Source organism: Moschus berezovskii, chromosome 10 (genome assembly GCF_049115385.1).
Source record: "Moschus berezovskii isolate FMDL1 chromosome 10, NW_MosBer_1.0, whole genome shotgun sequence".
Lineage (NCBI taxonomy): Eukaryota > Metazoa > Chordata > Mammalia > Artiodactyla > Moschidae > Moschus > Moschus berezovskii.
The window spans coordinates 70,440,454-70,456,657 of NC_142469.1; the positions used below are offsets into that span (position 1 = coordinate 70,440,454).

Consider the following 16,204-nt stretch of genomic DNA (forward strand, 5'->3'; position numbering starts at 1 on the left):
GTGAGAGATTAAGCCATGCAGATATTTGGGAGCCCATATTCCAAGTAGAGAAATAGCAAGTACTAAGGTTTGAGTGGAAGTGTGCCCTTTTGAAAGAAATCTGCCCCAGTCACGGTGCGTGAAGGTGATAATGTCAGAGAAGTGATGGGAAACAAGATCGCAATGGTCCTTGGAAGCCATTCTGATAACTCACTTCTACTTGGTCTGTGATGGAAAGATTTTGAGCACATGAGCAACATCTTTTTAATATTGTGGTAGAATCACTTTGGTTCCTGTGTTGAGAGTGGTGAGAAGAGACTAAAGTGGAGTAAAAGTAGAGACAGGATTTCCCTCATGGTTAAGAATCTGCCTGCCATTGCAGGGGAGACAGGTTCAATCCCTGATCCGGGAAGGTTCCATGTGCCTCTGGGCAGCTACACCTGATGTGCCACAAGCACAGAGCCCCCTAGAGCCTGTGCTCCTCAACAAGAGAAGCCACCGTGATGAGAAGTCCACACACTGCAACAGAGTAGCCCCCACTCCCTGCGAGAAAGCCCTCATGTAGCAACAAGAACCCCGTGTAGCCAATAAATAAATAATTTAAAACAGTAGAGACAAATGGCTCATTTAGAGGCTGGTGAAGTAATTGACATGACAGTGATTTGAGTCAGGGTAGTACTTGTGACGTTTTTGAGAAGCTGAAGTCTCCTTTTAGTTCTTTTAGGTTATAAGTTTGAGAGAAAAACAGAGCAGCCAAGGATATTCCAAGGTTCGGTTTGAGCAATAGGAATGATGAAGGGTCCATTAAATGAGCCGAAGGGAATTGTGCCTGGCACCAGTTTTGAGGGGGGATCAAGAATCCACTTTTGGGCATGTAAAGTTTGGGTTGCCTGTTAATGATCTCAACTAGAGATGGAGAAGGCAATGGCAACCCACTCCAGTACTCTTGCCTGGAAAATCCCATGGACAGAGGAGCCTGGTGGACTACCATCTATGGGGTCGCACAGAGTTGGACACGACTGAAGCGACTTAGCAGCAGCAGCAGAGATGCCAAGTAGGCCATTGTATTTGTGAATCTGGAGTCCATGGGAGAGATCTAGACAGGGGTATAAATTTGAGAGTCACCAGCATTATGATGTAAAACTGAAGAGAGCACAGAGAAATTAAGTGTAAAGAGAAGACAGAAGCAGTCCAAGGACTGTCCCCCTGGGGCTCTCCAGTGCTTGACACTCAGAGAGCTGGGAAGGAACCCAAAAAGGACTCCAAGTGATGAGTTTGGTTGAGTGTTTGTTTGTTTTTTAGTTTTTAATTATTTACTGACGACTGTGCTAGCTCAGTAGTTGCGGCTCCCAGGTTCTAAGCAATGGACTTAGTTGCTCCATGGCATTCAGGATTATCCCAGAGCAGGGATCAAACCTGTATCTCTTGCATTGGCAGGCGGATTCTTTACCACTGAGCCACCAGGGAATCCCTGGTTGATGCTTTTTAGGAGCATTGCTGTCCCACATTGAGTTGTAAGTTTCCTTTTGCATTGTAACTCCCTACATTTATGCCTAATCACTAAAGCTTTATTTTAACACTTCAGCATTATGCTAGGTGCCCTTGGGAGTGAAGGCAGTACTGTATCCATATTTTATCCATATTTTTCTATAATGCAAGGTGGAGAAAAACTGGTGCAGCACGGATAGGTGGTGATGAGGTTACCTGAAGAAATTGTGGAGCAGCCTAGAAGGGCTTCCCTGGTAGCTCGGCTGGTAAAGAATCTGCCTGCAGTGCCGGAGACCCCAGTGTGATTCCTGGGTTGGGAAGATCCCCAAGAGAATCGATAGGCTACCCACTCTGGTATTCTTGGGCTTCCCTGGTGGCTCAGACGGCAAAGAATCTGCCTGCAGTGTGGGAGACCTTGATTCAATACCTGGGGTGGGAAGATCTCCTGGAGAAGGGAATGGCTACTGCTACCCACTCCAGTTTTCTGGCCTGGAGAATTCCATGGACAGAGGAGCCTGGCAGGCTACAGTCCATGGGGTCATAAAGAGTCGGACACAACTGAGTGATTTCACTCACTCACACTAGAGCAAATGCGGCAACCTGGATATGTAAGCAAGTCTTGGCAACTCTCACAAATAGGAAGGGACCTGCCAAGTTATTTTTAAAAATTATTTTTGGCTGTGCTGGGTCTTCGCTGCTGTGTGCATGCTTTCTCTAGTTGCGGCAAGCCAGAGCCACTCTCTAGTTGTAGTATACAGGCTTCTCATTGCAGTGGCTGCTCTTGTTGTGGACCATGGACTCCAGAGTGAGTGGGCTTCAGTAATTTCAGCACTCAGGCTCAGTAGTTCTGGTACATAGGCTTCGTTGCTCTGCGGCTTGTGGAATCTTCCTGGACCCAGGGATCAAATCCATATCCTCTGAATTGGCAGGTGAACTCTTAACCACTGAGCCACCAGGGAAGCCCCCTGAGGGAAATTACTCTGCTGTAAACTGCTCAGCGCAGCCCTGCCACCAAATGGATTTAACGTGTCTGCTCAAGGTGTAATAGCTGGTCTGCTGTATCATCAGTATTAACTGAGGAAGATTCTTAGATGCACGGCCTGTTCAGATAAATTAATTAAAATCCCAAATACTATATAACTTGAACATCTTTATTTTTTGGAAACCATTACTGGCATCAAAACAGATTCTGTACATAAAAGCCATAAATTTTATTATTCTTTTTTTTGGCCATGCCGTGTGGCATGTAGGATCTTTGTTCCCTGATCAGGGGGAATCTGTGCCCACCACAGTGGAAGAATGGAGTCCTAACCACTGGACCACCAGGGAAGTCGCATTAGTCTTAAGTACCCTTTATCTACTGTTCTTTCCTACCTAAAAATTGAATGTATTTTTCTTATTTTTAGGGGGTTAAGATGGGATATAGGAAGGGGTGTCAGATGGCAGGGGGCTTATAATCATGGGCAGTGATACCAGTGATAAACTGTCAAAAGAGTTTTCCTTCAGTCATATTGTCTTGGATTATAAGTATTTGCTTGAGAGAAGAAATAACTACCAAAGACAAAGAGTGTATCTTCAATTTTATTGTTTGGAACCTACAATTGAAAAGTATTTTTAGGTCATTTCTTAAACCACTGAACAATACAGGCACACAGATTTAGAAAACTTACAAAAATGTTCTTAAAAATTTGTGCTTCAATAGGGTTTACCCTGTTTTACTGGCCAAGTATAAAAAATGTAGCCCAAATGCAATCCTATTGACATTTTCTCTTACAATCTTATTGGCATTCATTTATGGTCAATCTCTATATGCATAGACCCTAGGGCATTTCTTTATTGCAGCAATCTTTATAAAGCAGTTATGAAATTTAAAAGTACATTTGTATCAAGAGTACCTAATATTTGTAAACATTGAAAAACAAACATTCTCACTCTTCAGTCCTTTAGCTGTTGTCTGCTCACTCTTTTTTAAGGTGAGGCCTCCCATTTCTTGTTGAATCATGTATGCAATGATGAGCAGGCTCACGTGGTCCCCACTACCCCTTTAAGCAAGTCAGTTCAGTTCAGTTCTTGTATGGCATTAGTCTGGGTATTTCCTGAGCACCCACTCAGAGGGTGCTCCCACTCTCAGGCAGGAGTCCTCATGTCTGTGCTTGAGAATGACAGTTCAAATACGGAGGCAGAGCTGACTTCAAACTTAGGTGGCCCAGTTGAAAAATCAACCTTGTCTCTCCTCTGGATTTTCCATAAGTGAGGAAGGGGTGAAGTGTGTGTGTGTGTGCCTAGAATAAGTACATCTTGCTAGGGAGACACAGGTGCAGGTTTAGAATTACACCTTCTCTAAGAAGGTTCTCTTCTGACACCTTCCCATTAGGAAGAAGGAGGAAAGAAATGGAAAACTGATAGAATGTCATAAAATTATTAGTAGCTAATGCCATGTGTTAGGCATTCTGCTGCTGCTCCCTAGCAAATATCTATGTAGCAAGAGTAAATGGGCTTTAGCTGTTTCTCTTCTCTAATGGAAGTTGCTCCTGGGCATCCCAGTCTTTCCTTACCCTTAGATGGCCTTTTGCAGCTCCTGGCCTTTCCCAGTATCTGCTGCGCTTCGTGTCCCAACTCCTCAAAGGTACACGGTGGTGAGGAAGAGAACACGACCATGTGTTTTGTCCATTAACATATGCTAGAGAGGAAAAACGGAGAAGGCAATGGCAAGCCACTCCTGTACTCTTGCCTAGAAAATCCCATGGATGGAGGAGCCTGGTAGGCTGCAGTCCATGGGGTCGCTAAGGGTCGGACACGACTGAGCGACTTCACTTTCACTTTTCACTTTCCACTTTCGCACATTGGAGAAGGAAATGGCAACCCACTCCAGTGTTCTTGCCTGGAGAATCCCAGGGAAGGGGGAGCCTCGTGGGCTTCCGTCTATGGGGTCACACAGAGTCGGACACGACTGAAGTGACTTAGCAGCAGCAGCAGAGAGGAAAAGAGAAACCAGAAATAAAGCAGAGACTTGTCCTCCATGAGTTTGGGGCTCCATTAAATACCATCCTGAACAGTAACTGGATTTAACTGAAAGAGTGTGGGACTGAGGTCAGAGGGCCTAGGTGCAGGTCTGGGATCTTTCACTTTTAGCTACATGGCCTTAAGTCAGCTCTGAGCTTTAGTTACCTCGTCTTTCATATGGGAAGAAAACAATACCTGTCTTCCCCCGCACAAAAGTTATGGGCATCCAATAAGAAAATGTGCTTAGAATTCCCTTGTAAATAATAAAGTTATGTAAACATAAGTTGTTTGGTGGATTAGGATGGATATAAAGGAGAAAAATGATGTGTATGGTTTAAAGGTGTTAATAAAGTTTTATTAAAATTTGCATATGTAAACTAAAGATGGCTGGCCTTCTCATCAGAGGTCCCATTTTCATTTCTTTTCCTGTGTGTTCACTAAGTTGCTGATCCTGAGTGATGATGTCAGTGCCTTTACTTGCTTCTAGGATACTGCAAAGACGGTCTGTGCCATCATAAAACCAGTTCCTAAAAAACCGACTTGAATCTCACATGAGAAAAAAATACAGTTCCACTAATGGCAAGGAGAATTTTTGGCTATTGGTATAAAATAATGATAACTGCCAAAACTGAAAGAAACACTGAAGAAAAACTTCCACAGCAATGACTTCCTGCAGAAAACCGGATCCGACCTTCAACTGCTGGATAAAGTACTCTCATTTTTGAGATGTATCCGGAAACCACGCTGATATCTTGGTCACCTAGAAAAATACATACATTATTTTAACTACAGAAAAAATGATGATTCATTAATAATAAGGGGAAAGCCAATGTATTTCTCTAAAGTCCTTTGTGATTATAAGAAGGAAGATACTCTTTTCATAAGCGAGGCTAAAGTATCACAAAAGACAAGGACAGTGGTGATCGTAAGTGCAAAGAATCTGATTGCTTTTCATGTTTCAGATGAGAAATGTGCCCATTGTCTAATATTGGATAATTCAGGGGAATAGAGTCCTCTCAACTCTGAGATGACTTGGTAAGAAGGCGAGGGACTTCCCTGACAGTCTAGTGATTAAGAATCCACCTTCCACTGCAGGGGACATAGGTTTGATCCTTGGTCGGGGAACTAATATCCCATATGCCTCAAAGCAACTAGTAGCCCACACACCACAGCTACTGAGCCTGCAGGCTCTGGAGCCTGTGTGCTACAGGGAGACAGTCCGCCTGCCACAACTGAAACCTGAAGCAGCCAAATAAATATATAAATGTTTGAAAAGGGAAAGGCTGTTGTCATTATCACCTCTGAACCACTCGGGAGTGGGGGCACTAAGGAACTGGGTTAAGATAATTAGTTGAGAAATAAATGTGGCTTTATTTTTTTTTGGCTTGCCTGCTCAAGAATCATTTTCACATAATTGATGGTGAAATAATGGAGGCTTCAATTCCAAAAGAGAAGACAACTGACAAATATTAATTGCCTGTAACTACAACAAACCCACAGTGACTCAACAGACTTTTATTTTTAAAGTACCACCTCAAATCATATATCTGATAAGAGGTTAATATCCAAAATATATAAAGAATGCACACAACTCAATAGCCTATCCCCCAAAAAATCTGATTAAAAGATGGGCAGAGGATCTGACAGACATTTTTCCAAAGAAGAAATGCAGATGACCAAAAAGCACATGAAAAGATGCTCAATATCATGAATTATCAGAGAAATGCAAATCAAAACCACAATGAGCTACCACCTCACACCTGTTAGAACAACTATGATCAAAACCACAAAAAATGTCAATGAGGATGTGGAGAAAAGGAACTCTTGTGCATTGTGTGCAAAACTGTAAATTGGTGTAGCTGCTATGAAAAATAGGAGGCTCCTCAAGAAATTGAAAATAGAACTTCCAAATGATCCAGCAGTTCCCCTCCCGAGCATTTACCTAAGAAAATGAAAATACTAATTTGAAAAGATATGTGCACTTCTGTGCTCATTACAGCATTATTTACAATAGCCAAGATAAGGAAGTATGTTAGTCAGTTGTGTCCAATTCTTTGCGACCCCATGGACTGTAGCCTACCAGGCCCTTCTGTCCACGGAATTCCCCAGGCAAGAATACTGGAGTGGGTTGCCATTTCCTCCTCCAGGGGATCTTCCCGACCCTGGGACAGGACCCAAATCTCCGGCATTGTGGGCAGATTCTTTACCATCTAAGCCACCAGGGAAGCATAAGGAAACAAATGTCCACTAACGAATGAATGAATAAAGATATGTGTATATATATATATATATACAATGGAATACTTTTCAGCTATTTAAAAATAAATGACCTTTTGCCACTTGCAACTACATGGATGGCCCTTGAGGACATTATGCTAAGTGAAATAATTCAGACAAAGACAAATACCATAAATTCAACAACAACAAAGCATGCAAGCTCAGTCACAGAGAATAGACTGATGGTTCCTAGAGGTGGAGGGAGTTGGGATTGGGTGAGGATGCAAATGGGGGTGAAGGGAGTCTAAAGTTAATACAAACTTCCAGTTAACAAAATCAATAAGTCCTGAGGCTGTAATGTATAGCATAGTGAATATAGTTATTAATACTATTGCATATTTGAAAGTTGATACAAGAATAGATCTTAGGAGTCCTCATTACAAGAAATTTTGTAATTATGTAAGGTGACATTAATTGGATTTAACATGGTGATCATTTTGCAATATATTCAAATATGGAATCATGTTTTATACCTGAAACTAATGTTATATTTCAATTATACCTCAATAAAACAATGTATTACTATAGTACTTAAAAAGAACCCTTCTCTGCAGTGGTTCTCACCCCTGGGTATACATCAGAATCACTGCAAAGCCTTTTGCCCCAACCAAGTAAATCAGACTCTTAAAAGTTGGTATTTAATTTAAAATACTCCCCAAGTGATTCTAATGTATGATGAGGGCTGAGAACACTTAACGGCCAAAGCTTTCTCAGTCTTCCACGCAAGATCTTTCTCTCCAGCACTTGCTAGTCTGGGCTTGAGTGATACACAGCCATTAACTTTGTTTCATGCAGGACTCAAGAGGAACACTTTCTAAGCCTGCCTTTTCATTTCCTATCATGGAATGGTTGGAAGTAGCTGGCACCTTTCCTCCCAGGAAAAGCTGCCTCCTTGGCCCTGGCTCTGCCCTCCACCCTCCTTGGGATATGCAGCTACCATGGCAGGACCCTCATGATAAAGCTGGAGAGACGGATGCAGAGAAGCTATGCATGTGTCTTGTGAACACACTAGGTTTTGCCCTGGAGAACAGGGAAGGGGTCGTGTACTGGCAGTGTACTCCATGCACAGGAAGTGGTTCTCAATTGAATTTCTGAAAATGAGGCTGGGGTATAATGACCCTCACCTGGGGTCAACTTGGTGGTTCCTATGATGTCCTCCACCGAATGGAGCAGGGGGCATATCCCATTCATGCCTACCTGACCTTTTCACACCAAAAAGCTTCTTCAAGAAAGTTGAGGTGATTTGGGGACTTCCCTGGTGGTGCAGTGGATAAGAATCTGCCTGCCAGTGCAGGAGACATGGGTTCAGTCCCTGATCTGGGAAGACTCCACATACAGTGGAGCATCTAAGCCCTTGTGCCACAACTGCTGAGCCAGTTTTAGAGCCTGTGCTCTGCAACAAGAAAAGCCACCACAGTGAGAAGCATGAGCAGTGCAACCAAGAGTCGCCCCCTGCTAGCTGCAACTTAAAAAAAAAAAAAAAAGCCCGAGCAAACTAACCAAGACCCAACACACCCCAAAATAAATTTTTTAAAAAGTTGAGATGATTTAATATGGTTTCCCACATCCAACCTAAAAATGCAACATGTTTATATTTCACAATTTAAATAGCTGCTTAGCTGCACTTTAAAAGTTTTAAAACACTTTTTATGTAAAAATACTTTTTCCCTAGGCGTGGATGGATGGGTTGAGTGCTGGGGAAGGGCAAGGCTCTACTACCCTAGGCTGTTTCCTAACAAAGTGGGAGGGACCTGACGGTGTAGGGGCAGATCTGGTTTCTGGCTTTGCCCTCCTGGTGTCATCATGTGATTCTCCTTTCTTGGGATCTGTTCTGTTCTTGGGTACCTTTGGGTTAGGGAGGGGAAGAGACACTTGTGCTTACCAGAGTCATGTTTTATCATTTCATCTTTTATCATCCGGAATCCGTCTCCGCCACCGACAAGGAAGCTCGGGAGGATCACCTTGTACACCTTATCCATTCCGAGAGGCTCGTAACTGGGCACACGACACTGGGTGCAAAGAACCTCTAACTTGACCACCCTGTCCCCAGGTTTTCGGGAAATATCGTACACCACGTGAATTCCTAGGAAAAAAATGAGGCTGTACGTTTTCACTGGATCCAAAGGAAAATTTTTATTTTCTAAGAAAGATTTTGGCCCAAATCTGGAGTTAGGGGGCTGCGGCTTATTTCATTTAGTTTGAGGGAAATTTCAGCAAGAGAGCTGAAGTGACGTTGCAGCTACCATATCTGGTTAAGTTTATCCTTGAGTGTTTCTGGGAGGCCTGAGAACCCCTGGGAGGGAAACTGGCTGTAGCCCAAGGTGGGCAATCGGGGACTCTGCAGGGAGAAACCACACCTGTTTTTAATTCACATCATGAATTAATCGGTCCAGCAACTTGGTTCAGTAGCTTTGGAAAATGAGGAATGGATGAGAGGTACAGGATATTCACCATTTTGCTGACCAGTCAACAGTTAATAATGCGGCCTGGGTGACTTCTGCGAAACATACAGCTACTCAGCACAGTGCCTCTCTCTGTTCCCTCTGCTCTCTCCTGGAAAATGCAGAATATCTGGGCAACCCTATGAGCAGCGGGTGGGACTCCACCACCCTCTGCAGCCCCTCAGTCCCAGCAGTGGGGTGCTCTGGGACTTCTCAGAAGGGGGAAGACTTGAAAGGCAATCAGACCCCTCAAGTGGGGTCTACCATCTAGGGTACAAACAGTGAGGTCAGACTATGGTGTCAGAGTCAATTAAGATTATTCGTATTAATTTTAAGTTTAACTCAATGGACTGTGGAATCAGTGATTGACAAAAGCACTTTAGAAGTCCTTAACAATTTGGGAAGCATTTATTTTCCTTCCACTTCTATGGCAATCCATAAGATGAGCAGGCATATTTTCTCACTGTTCTCAGAGAGGCTGAATGAAGACTTGCCCCAGGTCCCAGTGGAACTAGAACCAGGTTCCAATGTCTTGTCCTGGCTGCCCCTCGTGGAAATCATCTTTATTAATAGTGACTGGACATTGCATTCCCTTGAACCTCTGCATGCTTCCAGGCAATTACCAGGCAGTAGAACAGAAAAAAGGTTTGGTTTGTTTTTGTTTTTTTTTTAACAAATAATATTGAATGTTTAACCAACTAAGGTTTTAATAGAAACTGGACCTCAAGGCAGATGATCTGCTTAGACCCAGAGGGCCAGCTCCTGCAGAGAAGATCATCTGATGTCCAAATCAGACTTGGCAAATATTGCTCATTTTCAGGGCCTTCGGGCTTTGACCCCGACCTATTCTCTGTGGTCTGGGAGTCCACAGCCACTGAAAGACTGTGCATTGGTGTTGGGTGTATGAAGCCCAAACAAGCCTGACCAGGAGGTCCTGGTGATGGGGGGTGAACTAAGCCAACCAGCAGGAAGTCTCCCCTCACCTTGGAAGGTGACTTACCTCCCACCTGCAGAAACTCGCCCGTGGCCTGGCCGTAGCGGTACACGCTGTGCTCGAAGGCCTTCTTCAGGGTGGAGCCTTTTAACTGGACCAGGTCAAAGGTGCCTCCAAAGGGCAACACAGCAGCCAGGTTCTCCCAGGTAATCGTGCCTAAGGGTAGTCACAGATGAGGCCAGAGGGAAAACGGCTTGCGAACAAGCCCAGTGTCCTTCAGGACCCGCAGAGGTTGTAAAGGAGACGGGGCCATGAGGAGGCTATGAGGACAACACAGCTGAGTCTGAGTGTTCCTGATGCTCGGGAAGACGGGGATCAGGAGGCCCCTGGCCGTGCCCTCCTCCACTGAGACTGTTTTGACAGTATATCAGGGAAGATGATTAGGGCTTCCCTGGTGGGTCAGTGGTAAAGAACCCACCTGCCAATGCAGGAGACATGAGAGGCCTGGGTTCGATCCCTGGGTCGGTAAGATCCCCTGGATGAGGCCATGACGACCCACTCCAGTATTCTTTCCTGGAGAATCCCATGGACAGAGGAGCCTGGTGGGCTACAGAGTCAGACTTGACTGAAGCGACTTAGCATACACGTATACAGGGAAGATGACAGGAGTGTCTTGAATATCTGTCTGGTTGGCTGGTTTTACCACATGCTATAATCCAGGATATCTGCAAATGCACTAAAGGAAGTTGTCCACTGTTTTTTCCAGGGCGTGAGATTGGCAGTTTGTCCTCTTTCCAGATATCCAGGTGGAAGCTGTCACTATTTTGCATAAATCAGTCAATGATTCACATTGAGTCAGAAGTTGTTTTTTTTTTTTTTTTAATTTTTGGCTGCACTGTGCAGCATGTGGGATCGTAGTTCCCCGACCAGGGATTGAACCCGCGCCCCCTGCATTGGAATTGCGGAGTCTTAACCACTGGACCACCAGGCAAGCCCCAAGTCAGAAGTTTAGGTAAAGCTTGGTTCTGCTAAGGCTAACTGCTCCCTCTGTGTGCACATGCACCCGAGAATACAAGTGCGCGTGTGCCCTTTGGGTGGGGCACTGGCTTGAGTGGCAGCTAACCCAAGCTGAGGGGCCTGGCACCTTGGGTTGTGGCCGGCAGCACAGAGGAGCTGAAGCTTCCCATGGCCGGGTTTGGGGAGCTGGTCAGACAGAGAGTTGAGGCCAGGGCCCAGGAGCATACCATTGTTGCGCTCGTCAATGGGCGACCGGATGCCACCCCCATTTAAAATGCACATGGACACGTGGTTCCAGGACATGTCATCCGGGTGTCTCAGGTTGTTGTTGATCTGCAACAGCAGCAGGAATTTGCACTCGTTATTCTGGGCCTTCTTTCTGAGGGTTCGTTCCCAGAAATGAAGCTGCTTTTCTTCTGCCCCTGTGTGCCCGGAGCTCTCTCAAGTGTAACTTGTCAAAACTAGCTTTATGATCTGAGAAGCAACAATAAGATGCTGTGACCAGTCCCAGGTCAGACTCTGAGCAGCCAGCAGCTCTGAGACCCTCTCCTAAGACCCTGCATCCCCAGAGCAGGGGCCCTGAGCAAAGCCCGCCCCCCAACCCCCAGCAAAGGCCCCTGTGTGCAGAGTGGCTCAAGGGGGTGCTCCCCCAGGGCGGGCCCCACACTTGCTCCTGAGGGCAGAGCCCAGAACCCTTTCAGCTCTAGACCTTGGGCCACCAAGAATCCTGGCATCCTGGTCTACGTCCCCAGCCAGTTCCCAAGCTGGCAATTTTGGAGACACAAAGACGGCCCCTGATATGGAGTTCCAGTCTTTTCTTTTACATAATATGTGTTTAGTAACAAGAAATAAAATGAATACATTCTCATTTGAAAAAATAGGATGGTGGAGGAGGTGAGGGAGACACAGGGTCGCGGCCAGGAGGGCAGCACCGCGGCAGTGTTCCTGACATGGGGCAGGAGGGACTCCTTCAAGTGCGGTGAGCACTGCTAGCGCCTGGGGTGTTTCCTGGCACACCTGCCTCCACACAGTCACACTCTGGCTTCTCTACAGCTACTTGTCTCACATGGATTGCATGGTGCTTAGGAGCCAGTGCTGATCCTGCCTTGGGAAGTGTGAGTGTTGTCATTTACTTGGCAGGCTTTTTTATTTTAATTTTTAACTGAAGGGTAATTGCTTTTCAATATTGTGTTGGTTTCTGCCATACAATAAGATGGATCAGCACTTGGCAGACTTTTATTGAGTGTGGTTTCATCCTAGGTACCAGGCACAGAGCTGAGCACAAAGGCCCCCTGGGTTCCCCTGGGCGTGGTGAGTTTGACCCTGAGACCTCAGGCTCAGCATGGCCCCTGGTGGGCGGAGGGGTGCTTTGGGTGTGAGATCTCACTCATCATAGGACTTACTATCCTCATGATTACATGTCATCGTTCTCTGCTTGTGAAGGCTGTTCCCACAAGGCCAAGTTCTCAGGACCAAGAGGGGACAGATCAGGGAAACGCAGTCTGGCCTTGTTAGGCCCAAGCAAAAGCGTTTTATCTACTATGTCCACATCTTCAGAGAATAAGAGTTTGTGGAGTCAGGTCATCTTACAAAAGGAAAGCCATATCCAAAATTCAGACACTTAAGAGGAGCACCTCGAAATAAAGGCTTCACTCTTGTCCAGCAATAAAGAGGTTAAATAGTCTTGTTTAGGCTTCAGAGACAAAGCAGAGCAGGCCTCTGACCTTGCTTCTAACCTGCCTGGACATAGCCCTGACTGCTGCTGTGACTGTCAGCCATGCCTGCTGTGAGGGTTGGCTGAGAGCCACCATAGATAGATAGAGGGAGGATCTTCGAATTTGCTGAGCCATCTGGCCAACCAGGACCAATCGACTGGGATTTAACAACATTCCAGGATTTTCAGAACAAAGCAAACGGCATTGTAAAAAAGGTGGTAGTTGTTCAGACGCTCAGTCGTGTCTGACTCTTTGCAACCCCGTGGACCACAGCACGCCTGGCTTCCCCATCCTTTGCTATCTCTTGGAGTTTGCTCAAACTCATGTCCATTGAGTCAATGACGGCATCCAACCATCTCATTGTCTGTAGCTCCCTTCTCCTCTTGCCTTCAATCCTTCCCAGCATCAGGGTCTTTTCCAAGACCTACGTAATCTACATGAAAAAGATTAACAGAATACCACAGCTGCAGTTTTGCTCGCAGACTGATGATGATGGTTTGCGGCCCGGGGATTGTGAGTGGGAACCCCAGACTGCAGCCTTTGAAGTCTCATCCACAGAGCAGACATGCCACCTTAGACCTTTTCCCAACTGGAACTCCAGATGTGCTATGTCACGGGACTTCCCAGCACTGTTTGTCTGTTTGTTAGTCAAAGCCCAATTTGGTGATGTATCCTCTGCTGTTCCTATTTCTCTTTTCTTTTAGTGTTAGTATACTGAAAGTAAGCTAGATAATTCTCTAATAAATGTATTATTTATTTGTATATAACAAGTGGCTTATTTTGTTAACAAACCTCTTGAACCTAAGATAAAAGTGCAAACTTTCTACAAAACGGGTGGTCCACTGGTATTGTTCAGGCACCTTCCCAGGGTACTCAGTGCGAATCCACACCAAGCTTTTATCTGGGCATCAATTTTTAAAAAACATTTTTATTGGAGTATAGTTGCTTATAATGTTTTGTTAGTTTCTGCGGTATAGCAGAGTGAATCAGCTATATGTACATCCTCCCCTTTTGGGATTTCCTTCCCATGTAGGTCACCACAGAGCACTGGGAAGAGTTCCCTGTGCTATGCAGCAGGTTCTCATTAGTTACCAATTTGGGCATTAATCTTGAAAAGTCTTCATTTCTGTAGCTATCAGGTTGTCCGTCCTCATATCTTCCCTCCCTCCTTCCATCTCTCCTCCACCCCCGCTAAGCATGGGCCCTGCTCTCCTGGGAACCACTCACCATAGCATCACAAATCAGGTTGCCCATGTTGCATTCTTTAAAGCGGCACGACTGAGCGGTGCCATCCAGGTAGACAATTGTTTTCCCCAATTCCTGGGTCGAATAGTTATCTAATTTTACCCGCCATTTGTTAATGTCCGCTTTTATGTCTGGATCTAGAAGAAAACAAACAAATCAGCCTGCAGTTAAAGCAGATCTCACACTGGCTTAAATGTGAGAGAAAGACTCAAACATCATTCAGCTGACCTGGTCTGAGTCTTCAACTCTTCACCATATTTGCGTACATTTTGGTTTTTGACCAGGAAATTTCCTTAGGCACATCTGTTCTGTTTCCTGGAAATAAGGCCCTGCTTGGATCTTAAATTGCCAAGTGAACCAAAATCAACTCATCACATCTGACTACCTGCTGGCCCACCAGGGATAGCATCCGTGGTGCAGATGGGGGCAATGATTATGCTTATACTTGGGCAGGTAAGGGGATGAGAGGTCCTGCTGTGGGTTCCCGGCCCCTTCCCCTGGCTGTCGGAAGCTCTGACTCTCCAGGGCCTCTGATCACCAGTTTTTCCCTATCTGAACCCAGGTCTCCCCCAGCTCTCCTCTGGGACGTGAGCTGAGAGCGGTTCTCCTGTGTCAGGGTAGAGCTGAAAAAAGCACAACAAGCAGTGACACAGTGTCTGGTGCTGAGAGGGCTTGGAGAAGCCTATGGGGACTTCTGAAATTTGGGTGTGTTTTAATCTCCTTATCCAAGAAGACAGTAGGGTAAACTCAAGGAAGAAACTCAGTTCTTCAGAAACATTGTCCTGAAACGTTAACAAAACAAATAAAACACAATCCAGCCATCTAATCTTGGGATTGGTGGATCACTGCCCTGAATTTCACATACCTTCTGGGATGCTGCTGTTGAGAAGAATGGGATTTCCATGTGAAGTGACAACATTTCCTTTTTCATCAAACTCAACCTTCAGGTAGCCTAGGTATTTGCCAAAAGCATAGGCCTGGACCACAGGAACCGTCCGTCCATCATCAGAAGTCACTATGAATGGGTACTGCCCTGCTGGCACCTCTTTGGAAGGTGGATTGCCTGCAATGAAAGATCCAGAGTTGATCAAGTCAGGCCTTGTTCACAGCTGGCTGTGGGCCCACAGGCCGCTGGCCAGGTGACTACAAATTCTGAACCAATGATTCCCCAGCTGCAGCTCTACACAGCTTGTCTTTCAGAGCCCGGCTTGGGCATCTGCCCCGGTTTTCAAATGCCCTTTTGGCACATGAAATCCTCCCATTCTCAACCCAGGAGACATGTGCTAAGCTCTTCCTAAGTCCAGGGCACCGTGCCCGGTGCTGGGGGCACACAAAGATACGACACTGCTAAACTCTCCTGACTCCATCCTGACCTGGCTCCACTCTCACCAACCTGGTGGAGTAGCCAAGTCACTTCACTTCCGAGCTTCAGTTTTCCCACCTGTCAATTGTTTAGTTGCTCAATCTTGTCTGACTCTTTGCGACCCTATGGACTGTATGTAGCCCGCCAGGCTCCTCTGTCCATGGAATTCTCTAGGCAAGAATACTGGAGTGAGTAGCCTGCTCACTCCAGATCAAACCTACACCTCCCGCGTCTCCTACACTGCAGGCAGACTCTACCCGCTGAGCCATCAGGGAAGCCCTTCCCCAACTGTACAATGGGCAAAATAACAATTCCTGGGGCTGTTGTGAGGATGAAACGTTGAATCTCCCTTGCGTAATGCCTGGGACACAGTAGAAACTCATTACATGTGTATTTCTTTCCCTTATGAGAGGATGGCAACCTCTTGGAAACTCTAGACACACATTCAGAACTTAGACTCTTAAGTGGAGATGACACGAAATTAACATGGTAAATCAACTATAATTAAACAAAGAAAAAGAAATGACAAAGGGCCGTCCCTAGGTTTTGTTGCTGAGTTCTCTGTCCCCTTGGTGCCCTGTGGAACGGTCACACTCATGCCAGGAGCTGACCAGCGCACACACCACCCGCCCCAGCCAGACCGCAGACCCGCAAAGTTCTGCTGAATTCTGTCTCCAAGGGGAGCCCTGGGAAAGCCCGAGAGCCACTCATCAGCCAGACGCTGAGACCCGCCCCTGCACTG

General features: G+C 45.8%; 2 protein-coding genes across 4 annotated transcripts in view; one reads left to right on the forward strand and one right to left on the reverse strand.

Annotated features, from left to right (window-relative positions):
- The window catches only part of SNX14 (sorting nexin 14), a 97,481-nt gene extending 92,387 nt beyond the window's left edge, over positions 1–5,094 (forward strand). For all 3 annotated transcript variants that reach the window (XM_055433029.2, XM_055433032.2, XM_055433030.2), the window contains one exon: positions 4,958–5,094. In XM_055433029.2, the coding sequence (XP_055289004.1) occupies positions 4,958–5,014 (57 nt within the window). In that variant the 3' untranslated portion in view covers positions 5,015–5,094. The remainder of the gene's footprint in view (positions 1–4,957) is intronic.
- Positions 5,067–16,204, reverse strand: part of NT5E (5'-nucleotidase ecto) — a 63,508-nt gene continuing 52,370 nt past the window's right edge. The window contains exons 4-9 of the mRNA XM_055433034.2: positions 14,965–15,162; positions 14,082–14,236; positions 11,367–11,472; positions 10,189–10,338; positions 8,630–8,830; positions 5,067–5,230 (exon numbers count right to left, since the gene is read on the reverse strand). Of these exons, the coding sequence (XP_055289009.1) occupies positions 5,067–5,230; positions 8,630–8,830; positions 10,189–10,338; positions 11,367–11,472; positions 14,082–14,236; positions 14,965–15,162 (974 nt within the window). The remainder of the gene's footprint in view (positions 5,231–8,629; positions 8,831–10,188; positions 10,339–11,366; positions 11,473–14,081; positions 14,237–14,964; positions 15,163–16,204) is intronic.